The sequence below is a fragment of the Arabidopsis thaliana genome, chromosome 5 (genome assembly GCF_000001735.4).
Source record: "Arabidopsis thaliana chromosome 5, partial sequence".
Taxonomy (NCBI): Eukaryota; Viridiplantae; Streptophyta; class Magnoliopsida; order Brassicales; family Brassicaceae; genus Arabidopsis; species Arabidopsis thaliana.
In genome coordinates this window covers 4,162,035-4,176,146 of record NC_003076.8, presented here as the reverse complement: position 1 = coordinate 4,176,146, position 14,112 = coordinate 4,162,035, and the positions used below count along the sequence as shown (strand labels likewise).

The window sequence follows — 14,112 nt, the reverse complement described above, 5'->3', positions numbered from 1 at the left end:
CTTAATTTTTACCTTCACCTATTGTACAAGTGGATTAATTTTCCCCCTGATTGCACAACATGACTTGTAAAACTCAGGATATATCCCCTTTTTTCTCTAGCAAACTCTATACCACAACACTACAAAAAGATAACTTTGCTTTGGTCTTGAAGCAGAGAACGAAACTATAGCTTGCATTTTCATGTCTTGCTAGATATTGCTATTTATAGTCTCATACGCGAGAACCAAATATTTAGCAGCGCTTATCAGTTTAGTTATATAGTCATTTAAAAAAGAAAGGAATTGACAATCAGCATTAACTGATTATCAATCAAAAGTATTAACTATCAATCAAACTATTATCAATCAACCTCTGGTTAAGATAACGTGTCATTTACCAATCAAATGATGGTGTAAACATATTTCATAGATCCTTGATCGTCAGCCTCAATCAACGATTATACCATGCTCGTCAAATGCATGATTGGTTTGACTAAAACTTAGATGCACAATTTGCTTAAATTGCGGAAAAACATAAGAAGTAATTTTGGTGTAGCAATTTTGTTTGTTTGTTTGTTGCATGATTTTAGTGGAACAAAGAGCAAAATCCAGATTTGAAGCATACAAGTGAGTCCGGTCATTGGCTAAAATATGCAAAGCATAGTAGACTTTATAAAACAAACATGAAAGAAACAGACAAAGGCCTCATCAAATATATTTAGCTTTAGGCTTCCAGCCCTGGACTCACACAATATACCCTTGGATCACAGAGTATATGACATAAGCCCAAATATAAACTAAATTGCTGAATCATAATATTACATAATTTTTCCAACACATTATAAATAAACCTCAAGTTTGATCAGGCTGAGTTTGATTAATTCCTTAATATATAAAGTACAATTAAAAAAAAATTGGAGAGATCGTGAGACGCATAACCTTTCCCTTCTCGGTCAACGGCCAATGGATACCCAAAAAAACGAACCTCAGAAATAAAAGAGAAAATATATAATAACTAAAACAGAGAAGAAAAATTCACAATTAGTATCTTCGAAGAAGAAAGAAAGAAACTCTAATAATGGATTATTAAGAATAATCCTCACACTAATCTCCTCCATTCTTCCCATTTTTTCCCCATCTTAATTTCCTCAAAAACACCAAAAAAAAAAGACAAAAAAAAAACAAAAACAGAGAAAAAAACAGTTAGATAGGGTTTTAAAATTTTTCCCGGCGAAAAATGGAGAAATCTGGAAATCACCATCACGCAAATGAATCATCGGAAAATCATGATCACAAATCTGAAGATCACGAGAATAAACAACATTCCGATGAACTGCATTCATCGACGCCGGAATCACAATCGGAATCCTCCGAACATAGCCTCGTCGAGGTGATGGAAGCCGTCGTCGATTTCATTCAAACACTTTCTTCCGAGAAAGATCCGTTAGGAGAGATCTCACCAGCGGTGGAGTCATTCCCGGAGGCGGTGGATTCATTGGTGTCAAAAATGGAATCTTCCGGGCTTGGGCGGGACGAAACAGAGGACTCTGTATTCATCGACGCCGTTAACCGGATTTCGAAATCGGTTATGAGATTGAGAGAGCTTAAATTAGATTCAACACCGGTTTCTTCTTGGTTAAACCGGGCGAGTTCGGTTCAACACCGTGCTGTTTCTCTTCTCGACGAAGAGTTTCGTCATCTTCTAGATCGTTCCAGAGAGGAGGAGAAGAAGAACAACAACAACAACAACCACCACGACGGGAGCAATTCCGATCACAACAATTCTTCAACAAATGATTCAGATCGATGCGTTTTACAAGACCATGAGGAGGCAGAGGAAGAAAGTTTCCATGATTTTTCACCGGAATCGATCTCGACGTTGAAAAAGATCGCCGGAGCGATGATCTCCGCCGGTTACGAAGCAGAGTGTTGTATGTCATACGAAATGTCGAGACGGCACGCGTTCAAGGAAGAGCTAACCGAGGTTGGATTCGAAGGGATCAACGTTGAAGACGTGCAGAGAATAGGTTGGGAATCTCTCGAAGGTGAAATCGCTTCGTGGATCTCAATCGTTCGCCGTTGCTCCACCGTGCTTTTCCCCGGCGAGCTTTCTCTCTGTAACGCCGTCTTTCCGGATCAAGATCATTCCTCTGTCCGTAAACGTCTTTTCACCGGTTTGGTCTCCGCTGTTACAATCCGGTTTCTTGATTTCTCCGGTGCGGTGGTGCTGACGAAACGGTCGTCGGAGAAGCTTTTCAAGTTCTTAGACATGTACGAGACGCTTCGTGATTTGATTCCTGCGGTGGAACAATCTGATTCAGATTTGATCCAGGAGATTAAACTGGCTCAGACGCGGCTAGGAGAAGCAGCAGTGACGATATTCGGAGAGCTAGAGAAGTCGATAAAGAGCGATAATGGACGAACTCCGGTACCGAGCGGCGCAGTTCATCCATTAACACGTTACACCATGAACTACCTCAAATACGCTTGTGAGTATAAAGAAACATTAGACCAAGTGTTCCAACACTATGAAGCGAATCAAACAGATAACAAACCTGAACCAGAGACCAAACCTAGGCAGCAGCAACGAGAAGACGATGAAGAGTACAAAGTTTCAGCTTTCGCTAGACAAATGATAAGGGTGATGGAATTGCTTGACGCAAATCTTGAGATCAAATCGAGACTGTACAGAGACCCATCACTGAGATTTATATTCTTGATGAATAATGGAAGATACATTTTGCAGAAGATTAAAGGGTCTATCGAGATAAGGGATTTGATGGGACAGTCATGGACGAGGAAGAGATCTACGGAGCTGAGACAGTATCATAAGAGTTACCAGAGAGAGACTTGGGGGAAAGTGTTACAGTGTATGAATCAAGAAGGGTTACAGGTGAACGGGAAGGTGTCGAAGCCGGTTTTGAAGGAGAGGTTTAAGATTTTCAATGCTATGTTCGATGAGATTCACAAGACGCAGAGCACTTGGATTGTGAGTGATGAGCAGATGCAATCGGAGCTAAGGGTGTCGATTTCGTCGTTGGTGATTCCGGCTTATCGGTCTTTCTTTGGGAGGTATAAGCAACATCTTGATTCAGGGAAACAGACGGATAAGTATGTTAAGTATCAGCCTGAGGATATTGAATCTTTCATTGATGACTTGTTTGATGGCAACCCAACTTCTATGGCACGCAAGAGATAACTCCTTGTCTCTTAAGCTATGAGGAGAAAAAAAAACCCTACTTGTTCCTTTTGCTTCTTTTTTTTTACCTCAAAACTTCTATCGTTATCTTTCATTACCTTCTTGTTTATAGAACCCATGAGAAGCTACCGTGAAAACTTTTTGATTTCTTTTCTTTCTTACTTTTAAAAGTTTGAGTTTTTATTATTTTTCTTACTGTTATATATGTCTATGTTTTGATTTCCTGTTTGAACAGGTTGTGAGCGAAATTGTTTAGAACTACTTTAGGGTTAAAGGCACGAAATTATCTTTAAAATGTATTTTGAAAATTTGTGATTTAAATGATAATAATTCATGATTAAGTTGATCTTATGATATATTTGAGTTTTTTGTTGTAACGATCCTTGGTGATCTTATTCTTATATGGAAAACTTGATTATGTGATAAAGTTTACTTAGTATATTCGATAAATACTGATAGATGGTGAAGTGTTGCGGTAATAGCATGGATCTTGAATCCATGGCCAAATTATTAGGCACTAGAGATGGGAGAATCGATTCAAACAGAATCAAACAGAAACAACTAAAGAAGAAAATATCAAGAAAGATGTTGATGTTGAACATTTTTGTAGAAATAAGATAGGCTTTAGACATTTCTCTTAATTTCGGAAGGTATGGGCTTGGATCCAAATTATATGAGATGGCCGATAGTTTGGCGTTATTGAAGGCTCTGAAGCCACACACACAACCCCACGAGCTTCATACATTTGTAGACGCAAAGTATGGTCATTATCTGACTTTGTCAGAATTTCAAGTCTTCCCAAGAGTGGAGTTAGCTAAAAGACTTGCCTCACAAGAAAGTACTAAAACCCATAAATCAACCAAGACAAGTATGTAGATAACTGTCATTATTTCAAAAACGTAGGGACACAATTTAAAAATAATTGAGGTTTGGCTCATAAGATGTTGGGTTACAGATCTGTATAAGTAAGAAAAGAGAAACTCTTTTGAGTAAAGGATCCAAAATAAATTTCTTCTACATGATCATTTCTCACTATGTAACACCAGAATGAGCCAAAAAACGCTCTTCACATGTCTTTGTTTGGTAGTGGAAAAAGAATTTTGGTTAAACAGTGTGGTTGGGGTCAAAAATCAATCACGGGCTGAATATATTGCAATCACACATACATACACATACATTATCATCAAAAAGAACAATAGAGAGAGCGAGTGAGGATTAGCCACAATGTATCTTCCTCTCCTCTATCTTCTGTTTCTGGCTTCTTGCTTGACACATCAAGCTTTAGGCCGTGGTCGTGGCCGGCCATCACCGGAAGGAAGCTTGGATCCTTCTTCTCGCATCACCGTAGTCGGAGTTGTCTACTGTGACACGTGTTCTATCAACACTTTCTCAAGACAAAGCTATTTCTTACAAGGTCAGAGCTTTTTACATGAACTGTCCTTAGGATTTAGTATTGGTCAATTTGGTTATTCAACTTTCGGTTTATGAATATAGAAACTGACAACCATTTTATTCGGTTTGGTACAATTTCGGTTTCCATGAACACTTTCTCAAAAACAGAGCTATTTTTCTTGCAAGGTCACAAATGGAACAATCTTATCTTGATTTGGTTTTCAGATTGATTTTTCGGTACAGTTCCGATTTGATTCGGATCTGTTCTCTCTCAGGTGTGGAAGTTCATGTGACATGTAGATTCAAAGCAAGTTCACCAAAAACAGCAGAGGAAGTGAACATATCAGTAAACAGAACAACAAACAGAAGTGGCGTGTACAAGCTCGAGATCCCTCACGTAGATGGCATCGATTGTGTCGACGGAATCGCTATATCATCACAATGCAGTGCCAAGATACTCAAAACCTCCTCTGACGACAACGGAGGCTGCAGCATCCCTGTTTTCCAAACTGCAACCAACGAAGTATCCATCAAATCAAAGCAAGATCGTGTCTGTATCTACAGCTTAAGCGCACTAAGCTATAAACCTCCTCACAAAAACACATCATTGTGTGGAAACGGAGGGAAGAAACATCACCGAAAGGACGAGAAGGTGGAGAAGAAGTTTAGAGATTCGAAATTCTTCTGGCCTTATTTGGCACCGTATTGGTTCCCTTGGCCATATCCGGATCTACCTCCATTGCCAACTCTACCGCCTTTTCCGTCTTTCCCTTTCCCTTCTTTACCTTTCGGAAACCCGAATCTGGCATTGCCGGCTTTCGATTGGAAAAATCCGGTCACTTGGATACCTTATCTTCCACGTTTTCCTCCAGGAGATCATAATCCTTAGGGACACTCCATATTTGGATTCCTCTGTTTTTTATTTTCTTGGTGATCACCTCTGTTTAGGGTTGATTGTATGTGTTTGTGATATGATTACTTATTAATGTGTAATTATTCTTCACTTACAGAAGATTAAGAATTGGTTTAAGGAGGACAGTTTTGATGGATTTGATATAAGATATGCATGCTTGACCTTGATTAGCAAAAAACCACTGCCTGCTTACATTTTGAGTTGGGGTCTTTCACAAAAGTCCCTAAGTCTACATAATATACATTACATTCTGCTTAAGGAGAGAAGTTTATGTACAAACCCTTAAAACTTAAAACCAAAAAAACAAACTAGAAAAGAGTACTGATCTTGAAACTGTGTTTACAAAATGCGTTTTCCTTTGAAGGTATCCACTTGCTTCCTTAGCCCATCGATGACATCAGAAGCTTCCTGTTACATTATCAAATGATTTGAGTATGCGTGGATATGTCTAAAATAAAATGGGATATTTCCACTATATGGTAATTACAATAGGACTAACCCGTAGTTTTTTCCTTAAGCCATCCTCAGTTACATCTCTGCGGGCTCTTTCTTGTTGAAAGATAGTACTTACTCCCTCCTGCCGATTTTCCAAGTTTTGGATCCTAGCTTTTGACTCCTTAAGCTGGGTTCATCATTTTAAACAACGACATTTTTTAAATGTTGCCAAAAAATGACCTAAAAGAGAAATTTGTAAGATAAAAGAATCTTTACTTGCAACTCAAGCACTTCTTTCTCCCTCTGCGCCTTTTCCAAGTTTTGGATCTTAGCTTTTGACTCCTGGAGCTGGTTCATTATATTCAAACGATGAAGATCATTATCGCCAAAAAAAAACAAAGACTAATGTTGTAAGAAAAAAAAAAAGGTTTACTTGCAACTCAAGCAGTTGTTTTTGTCTCTGCAGCTCAGAGACTAGTTTGGCTGATTCCTGTTTCACCTTCTGCAACTCTGCTTCTAGATTAACTGAGCCTGTTTCTTTGAAACTACTGTAAGAGAGAATTTAAACTAAATTAGTACCGAAGATAACATTATTTCAGAATCAGAAGAAACATCAGAGAGAGAAAAAACACCTTATCCCAAGCCCATAATAGCTTCTGTTCTTAGCCCCGATCTCAGGATTGATGTCAAAACTCCTTTCTCGTGTTTCAACCTATATTGAAGCGAGATTTTATTAGAGACTCATATATTATAACACATTATGGTTACTAAAAGAAGTTTATTTCAACCTGAGGGATTTGGTTTCTTCCAGATGGTTCAACATTTGGCCTGAATACTCGAACTGGTACTGGAGTACTAGAAGAAGATCCCTTAACAACGTTTATGTTGTTGAAAGGTCGAGGGGTTTCTGTAACGCTACTTTCATAATTCTTTTGTTTCCTTCTTGGAGCATAACCAATTTCGTGACACCTTGAAGACCTATCAAACAGAAAGATAATAATAACTTAAGAGAAAGTCCAAAACCTCAAATCTAATAGTAGTAGTGGCGAGAATATACGATGATAATACCAATAGTTCTTTTGGTGTGTGACCAATCGGCTTTCGAGTTTAGCAAGAACGACGGTTCGCTCAAATCCTTGCTTATTATGAGCTGGTTGTATGAAATTAGCTTCCAATATTCCAATAACGCCACGTCCATCACTTCCAGCAGCATTCCAAACCCTCCAAAATGGCTGAAGAAAATGAAGTTAAGATAAGTACTAACAATATCAAGCCTAACTCGGCTGGAATTATTATCAGTCACCTTGATAAGCCGGTTCTTATGGTAAACATTGAAACCTTGTATGTCGATGTGATGATGAGCATCTTTCACAAAGCCAAGCTTTAGAGAAGCAACCATCTGGAGTATTTTTTGAAAACATAAGAGAAATTTTTGAGAGTGTTTTAAGATTATGAAAAGTGAGACTAAGGTAAGGTAAGGTAATACCTCTTCTTGATCTGGCCATTCTGGAGAACGCATAGGTTTGTATGTTTTCTCTTCAATCTTCATCATGTCGTCTAAGACGCTGTGATGTTCGACATCTTCGCCACGAAGAATGATTCTGAAATTATCCGGACGTTTGAGGTACAGAATTGATGCATAACTCTACATAAAAACAAAAACCAGACAATGGTGAATGAAAACTTAAAGAAGAAGAAATAACAAATTGGATTTGTGTTAAGAAACATGAAACATCATACACGTAGCGAGTGTCGATAAGTCAGGAAATGCCTTGAGTTAGGATAAGTTTTAGCCATATCGATGTTCTTCTCATCTCTGTTCACACCTCTGAGTTGAATATCCTGTAGACAATTCACACATCACCATCTGTTACATTACTACTTACATCTATTAGTCCTAAAAGTGACTGTATTAAAAAAAGTCTTGGTAAGTGATATTACATGAGGATCTGTATCAAAATCAAGTTCCATCTTCCCTTCATCATCTTCCCATAAGTTATAAATCACGATCCGAGTACCTTGCTCTTCTAGGTGATTAAACTGTACAATTTAACAAGTATGAGATACGATAAAAGATAGTTTTGTGATTGAAGAAAAGTATATACAACAAACCTGGTCCAATAAATCTTGTTGGGATAGATAAGGCGACCACCTCAATATAGTCTCTAAATTATCAAGCCACTCATTTGTGGAGTTATAAACTATCTCCTTCCATTTGTTATCTACCAACTCATAATCAACCTAAGCAGAGAAAAGAAAAAGAGTTTTAGACTTAATGTTTTGAGAAGAAGAGCAATTTGCATAAGAAGTAATTTTATCTCTACGACTCTACCGTGGGGACAATTGCTTCACATTTTCTTGTCTCGTAAAGAAACGTATATGATAGCATACCAATGCTCTGTGTCGGACTGAAACAGTGATAAGAAACACAGTTAAGATCGAAAACGCGTAAACCAAGAGTAGATAACATAAAGATGTTGTGAAATGACTCACTTATTTCCATTGATTCCTCGAGAACGTGAGAAGACAATTGCATCAGCACCAAGCCTCATTGTACTAGTTTTGAATCCATTCCCATCTTCATTGTTTGTTTTACAAATTTGAAGATTAGTTAATGCCACGAGCAGAGCTAAAACTAATAAAGACAATGAATTTGAGATGCTTACATTGACCAACTCTATTAGCCATATTGCGTTTCCTTGAATACCCCAAAGAAAGGCACTCTCTAAACGTACTCGGATTCATCCCACCTCCATTGTCTTCAACTATAAGAATGCTGCTTTTTCCGTCTCTTTTATTTATTGTCGAATCAACATGAACATATGTAGCCCCATTACTTACCTGTGTTGCAAATTTATCAAACATAAACTTATGTTATACAAAACTTGATTTCAAAATCTATAAATTTGCGAAAACAAGTTGACCAAGAAAGACTATTTCTTGCTAAAAGAAAAATATTATCAATGTTTTGAATAAAGATGAAATATATACAAACCTCGTCAAGAGAATTGTCTAGAAGTTCAGCTAAAGCTCCAAGAGCCCATTTGTGGCTTGTGGCGTTTGCATGAAGAAATTGAGGATGAACCCTAACCGCCGCATCATTGCTACCTACTTGCATGCAACACACAAATTAGGGTTTCGAATCCCAAGAAAGATCTGAAATTCACAATAGGTTGAGATCAAGTGTCAATTACAATAAAGAGGTACAGGCGCAGCTTCATCATCATCGCCAGCTTTCCAAAACTGTCTAGAGAGCTTTGGAGTGTCCGGTGGCACGATCGACAATGGTGTTACATCCAAAGGAACGATTTCTCGACAGTTATTCTCCATCTTCGTGGTCTTCGATTTCTTGATAGACAAGTTATTAGAATCATCACCGTCGTGATAGTTTCTTAAATCTCTCTTCAGTCCACCGAGAGTCGAATCGGGAACAACGGATGGGGATTTAGGGTTAGTACTGCCAGATTCGGCCATGTCTCCGATCACTAACAGTGGTTTATTGGACTTGATTTGAGAAGAATCCGTGGTTGCAGTAGAAGCTTCTAGGGTTTTGAAGCAGCTTGAAGTGGGAGAGAGGAGAGAGAGACGTGAGACACGCACGACACACAGACTCTTCAAGTAGTGGGAGCGTCTTTATAGAAAAGTGAGTGGCGCGACTTACAAATAAAACCGTCCAGCTTCCCGGCCCCAATTTCGTAACTCACAGGCCCATCTGTGTTATTAGAGCAACCCTAATGGTTAAACTTTTAATAGGTTTTTTCCAATTTTTTTAATTTTAAAATTTGAGATTTGAATTTAAGAGATTTTGTTGGTCTCTTAATTTTTCTTGGTTTAATGGTAGAAATTTTTAGTGAGTTTCTTATAGTAAAAAATATTATTAAAATGAAAATTATAAATATTCTATTTTATAAAATTTAATAATTAATACAAATACTAAAATTTTAAACCTACAAGAAATGAATATTGAGAATCGGAATAACAATTAGTAGTTAGTTTGATTCCCACCAAATTTGTGTTATATATGCTCAACCAAATCACCTTTCAATTGTTGATGCATAGCCCGATCACGAACTCGAGCACGAGAGACCATAAAATTACCGAGATTTGAAGACATATCTGTAGAGTAGTTAAAATAACTTGTGAAGAGATGGTTGATTCTGGTAGTATGAATTTAGATGCACCAAACGATTTTTTTCAATTTAGTCTTTGATTTGATTATTACGCCCTATGATGAGGAGCTCGACACATATCATCTTTCATCAACATTGACATCGCCATCGTAAATGGAAATAACGAAATGAAAACAATTCAACCGAAATGAAAAGAAAAAAATTGGGTCATATTTTTCCTTCTCTTCCCTCTCCACCAATAGAAGTTTGCCATGTAGGGTCCCTTTGTTGTTTGAAAAATACCGTAAGAGAGAAACAACCCTCTCAATTAAACTGATTTCTAATTTATTTTGGGCTATATAATTCAAGGGACCAACCCTCAAAAGCCCCTTAGAGGCTGCCGTTGGAGTTGGTCTCAGATACAAGGTTTAATTAGTTTTAACTTGCTCTAAAGCCTCTCTACTATAACTTTATTACATTTTGTTTAGTAACAAATGACATTCCCTCTTTTTCTCCCTTTTTGAAATAAATATTCTTTAGATTTACACAATTTTGTTGTTTTTTAGAACTGTTCATCGAAAAATTTCGTCATATTGTCACTAAACTTTTGTAACTTCTAAGAAATTTCCAATATGTTTTCAAAATTTTACCATATAAATACTAATTTTAAGAGAAAATTTGTATCAATAATATGGATTAAAACATGAAGTTAGATTTTTTTTAAAAAGCTTAAAGCCCAATTTTTTTAAAAAAATTGCAAATAATCAGTCTTGAGAATTGAGCATGTTACCAATTCATGTTATACGGAATTAACACTGAACTATATTTCGTTTAACCGTTAAATTATACATGGTACAAAAAAATTGATGTCGTTTACTACTATATAAATATTGTTGATGCCTTTTACTTGCTTGAGCCCAAGATCAACTCTACCTTCTATTTCCGTAATGAATGACAACATATAATCTTATAACTGTATTAATTTATAATTTTTTTATATGACTCGGTTAATTTCCGCGCGATGCATATTTTGTTTTGAAAAAATATTTTTGATTTGTATTTATGGTTTTATTTTCTTATATTAAATAAATATCAGAAATAGTGAACACACTATTTTCTTATAGTAGGTTTGTATTTTAGTTTATGAGATTAGTGTCATTTTGATACGATGAGTTTTTCTTTGTTTGCACTTTGCACAGGTAAATATGCTTCATAGGATCGGCTGACCTGACCCACTCAAAATTGACTCGATGCGAAGCCACGTAACCGGCAGGGGCATAACTGTAAATAACCATGGAATGTATTTCTCAGACTCTTTCGTGCTATCACTCGCTCATCGTCACCTTCACCTTCACCTACCATTTTTGCCAACAAACGCGAGCAAGAGTTTTGAGCTCCAATGGCGACCTTGTCGATGACTCTGGTGCGTTTAATTTTTCCCTTTTGTACTTTTGATTTTGTTTTACCTTTCCGCTTCTTCTGCTTCTCCTGCTCTAATTTTCGGTTATCATCATAGTCAAATCCGAAGTCGCTCTCAGCTCCTCCACGAAGACTTTCTCCGATCAATACCTCCGCTTTCACATCTACCTCTTTCCGATTGCGCACCAAATCTTCCTTCGATTCAATCTCGTTCTCGTCTTCAACTCCCTTCTCCGCCTCATCGCTCCTCCTTCACACGTCTTATACCAAAAGAAACCACCGCTGTTTCTCTGTTCAATCCAATGCTGAGGTTAGGGATTCTCTCATATCTTGTTAGTCACTGATGTCATTTGATGGAATTGGTTGTTTTATTCAGCTTACTCTTAGTTTTTTTTTTCCATTAGATTTACTAAAAGCTATGGAATCATAATATGATGTGGATTTTGTATTCCAGGTGGTTACTGAACCGCAATCGAAAATAACACACAAGGTGTATTTCGATATAAGTGTTGGCAATCCAGTGGGGAAGTTAGCTGGGAGGATTGTTATTGGATTGTATGGTGATGATGTTCCCCAAACTGTGGAGAACTTTCGTGCTCTATGCACAGGTGAAAAGGGATTTGGCTACAAGGGTTCTACATTCCATCGTGTCATCAGAGATTTCATGATTCAGGGAGGAGACTTTGAGAAGGGCAATGTGAGTTTTTCTGGCTGAATTCCTTGGCAGCACCAGTTTCTTGTTAGCTGACTTGCGGTCCATATTATGTTTCTTTTGATTTACTTTGGTTCATCTTATTTTCTGCCAAATCACAAAGTAAAGTAAGCTGTCTCATATCAGGATGGCAGGATGTTTATTAATTTCTTGGATGTGGTACATAGTATAAGTCAAATCTTTCTCGATAAGGAAGGATGCTTAAGTTCTTACTTGTACGGATTTAGAGTCGCTCTTGAAAGCACATGTTTGGGTACATTAATAGGAAAAAGCCTGACCTTTGGAGAGCTTTCTACAGACAATCTTTCTGATAGCTGGCTCTCTGATTTGTAGATCAGTGGCTTTAGAAGAACAACCCCTGTTAATCTTAGACTTTTGTTCTTTTCTATATAGATAATACCTGGGCTGTAGGGAACTTATATACTGGTTCGTGGGTATGCAACTAGCTGTAGCTCGGTAGAAATATATTGTTATTTTCTGTTTCTGCCCATCTCAGTTACCGAAGATTCTTCTAGTAACTGCTAGGAGAATTCCATAATAATGATACAGAAGTCTAATTGTTGAGCAGGGAACTGGAGGTAAAAGTGTATATGGCCGTACATTCAAGGATGAGAATTTCAAGTGTAAGTCTATCCTTTTTCACTTGTTTCCTTCTTCTTCATTCTCCCCAGCTGTGCTTTAGCATTCATATTTATCAGTGGTAATGCATTTTAACTAAACATTTCTGCATTCTCTTTTTAGCTGAGCTGAGTATAATATATACCAAACCTTCAGTTTTATAAAATTCATGAAAGTAATAATGTGCTATACGCTGCAGTATCCCATGTCGGACCAGGAGTTCTAAGTATGGCAAATGCTGGCCCTAATACAAATGGAAGTCAGTTCTTTATCTGCACTATTAAGGTAAAATCTCCCTCTGGTTAAGGCCTATTGTTAAATTAGAAGTTATACGTAGGCAAGCGAGCATCAACAATAAAGAACACAGGTATTACAGTATATAGAATCCAATAATATAACCTAAAGAGTAGAGTTTTGAAATTGGAAACGAAGAACCATCCAAGCTTTGTTGGGAAATTTAGTGTATATCAAATTAATATGCGATAACGATGTGGACAGACGTCATGGTTGGACGGAAGACATGTGGTGTTCGGGCAAGTAATAGAAGGAATGGAAGTGGTGAAGCTGATAGAGGAACAAGAGACAGACAGAGGAGACCGTCCCAGAAAGAAAGTGGTGATAGCAGACTGTGGTCAACTTCCAATGTCTGAAGCTTAAAAGTAAGATCATTTAACCAAAATCTTGTAGACATGAGATGGAGCTTGTTTTTGCATTTTACAACCCTTTCTTTTGTGTAATGGATTTGTATCCCCTTCTTCCAAAAATTTAAGAAAGAAATAGTATTCCGCTGCCGGGTGTTGAACTCATATTTCATTTCATTGGTTTGTTTCGAAATTAACCATTGTGTTATAGCGGTTCAGTTGCATTACTAAGATACAAAATCTGAAGATTCAAGAGTAGTCGATGCAGTTGTGAAATTGGTCTGTGTAATACAGCGGATTTGTTGGTTTGGTATACGAGCAATTTGTATTTAAAGTCCGATCTCTTCATAAAAAAGTAAGAACAACAATTGAAACAAAAAATATTCCGCTGCCCGGATTTGATCCCGGATTTCATTTTGAGTAGTGAAATTGGCCTGTGTGCTACAGCGGACTTGTTTGATTTATATACGAGGGATTTGTTTTTAAAGTCTGATATCTTATTGAAAACAATACTAATTAAAATAATAAGTATTCCGCTGCCGGGGTTTGATCCCGGATTTCATATTGAGTAGTGAAATTGGCCTGTGTGCTACAGCGGACTTTTTGGTTTTGTATATGAGTGATTTGTATTTAAAGTCTGATATCTTATTGAAAACTAACTAATTGAACCAAAAAGTATTACGCTGCCGAGGTTT

At 37.3% G+C, this 14,112-nt stretch overlaps 4 protein-coding genes and 1 long non-coding RNA gene across 7 annotated transcripts; 3 read left to right on the top strand and 2 right to left on the bottom strand.

Annotated features, from left to right (window-relative positions):
- Window positions 1-784: 784 nt before the first annotated feature.
- Window positions 785-3,413, top strand: EXO70C1 (exocyst subunit exo70 family protein C1). The gene has a single exon (NM_121318.3). It carries the CDS (start codon window positions 1,217-1,219, stop codon window positions 3,176-3,178), a length of 1,962 nt encoding a protein of 653 aa, NP_196819.1. The 5' UTR covers window positions 785-1,216; the 3' UTR covers window positions 3,179-3,413.
- A 611-nt stretch (window positions 3,414-4,024) lies between these two features.
- Window positions 4,025-4,232, bottom strand: AT5G01955. Its single transcript, NR_142560.1, has one exon. It is a non-coding gene; the product is annotated as an other RNA (long non-coding RNA).
- On the top strand, window positions 4,193-5,587 carry AT5G13140 (Pollen Ole e 1 allergen and extensin family protein). The gene is made up of 2 exons (NM_121317.3): window positions 4,193-4,592; window positions 4,846-5,587. The coding sequence occupies exons 1-2, from the start codon at window positions 4,403-4,405 to the stop codon at window positions 5,457-5,459; spliced, it is 804 nt and encodes a 267-aa protein (NP_196818.1). The 5' UTR covers window positions 4,193-4,402; the 3' UTR covers window positions 5,460-5,587.
- AT5G13130 (Histidine kinase-, DNA gyrase B-, and HSP90-like ATPase family protein) lies at window positions 5,504-9,538 on the bottom strand. 2 transcript variants are annotated; one of them, NM_121316.2, is made up of 17 exons: window positions 9,113-9,525; window positions 8,914-9,026; window positions 8,585-8,759; window positions 8,412-8,496; window positions 8,251-8,326; window positions 8,031-8,159; window positions 7,860-7,958; window positions 7,659-7,760; window positions 7,405-7,563; window positions 7,222-7,317; window positions 6,987-7,150; window positions 6,707-6,896; window positions 6,551-6,630; window positions 6,352-6,466; window positions 6,195-6,266; window positions 5,983-6,105; window positions 5,630-5,891 (listed from the first exon to the last, which is right to left on the bottom strand). In NM_121316.2, exons 1-17 carry the CDS (start codon window positions 9,390-9,392, stop codon window positions 5,823-5,825), a joined length of 2,127 nt encoding a protein of 708 aa, NP_196817.2. In that variant the 5' UTR covers window positions 9,393-9,525; the 3' UTR covers window positions 5,630-5,822. The 2 variants fall into 2 exon arrangements, with proteins under 2 accessions (NP_001190300.1, NP_196817.2); NM_001203371.1 differs by lacking the exon at window positions 5,983-6,105 and having other exon boundaries at window positions 5,504-5,891; window positions 7,222-7,563; window positions 9,113-9,538.
- A 1,685-nt stretch (window positions 9,539-11,223) lies between these two features.
- Pnsl5 (cyclophilin 20-2) lies at window positions 11,224-13,773 on the top strand. Of its 2 annotated transcripts, none has more exons than NM_121315.3 (6): window positions 11,224-11,450; window positions 11,544-11,756; window positions 11,901-12,143; window positions 12,727-12,781; window positions 12,976-13,061; window positions 13,275-13,773. In NM_121315.3, exons 1-6 carry the CDS (start codon window positions 11,427-11,429, stop codon window positions 13,431-13,433), a joined length of 780 nt encoding a protein of 259 aa, NP_196816.1. In that variant the 5' UTR covers window positions 11,224-11,426; the 3' UTR covers window positions 13,434-13,773. The 2 variants fall into 2 exon arrangements, with proteins under 2 accessions (NP_196816.1, NP_001190299.1); NM_001203370.1 differs by having other exon boundaries at window positions 11,353-11,450; window positions 11,556-11,756; window positions 13,275-13,628.
- The last annotated feature ends 339 nt before the right edge of the window (window positions 13,774-14,112 follow it).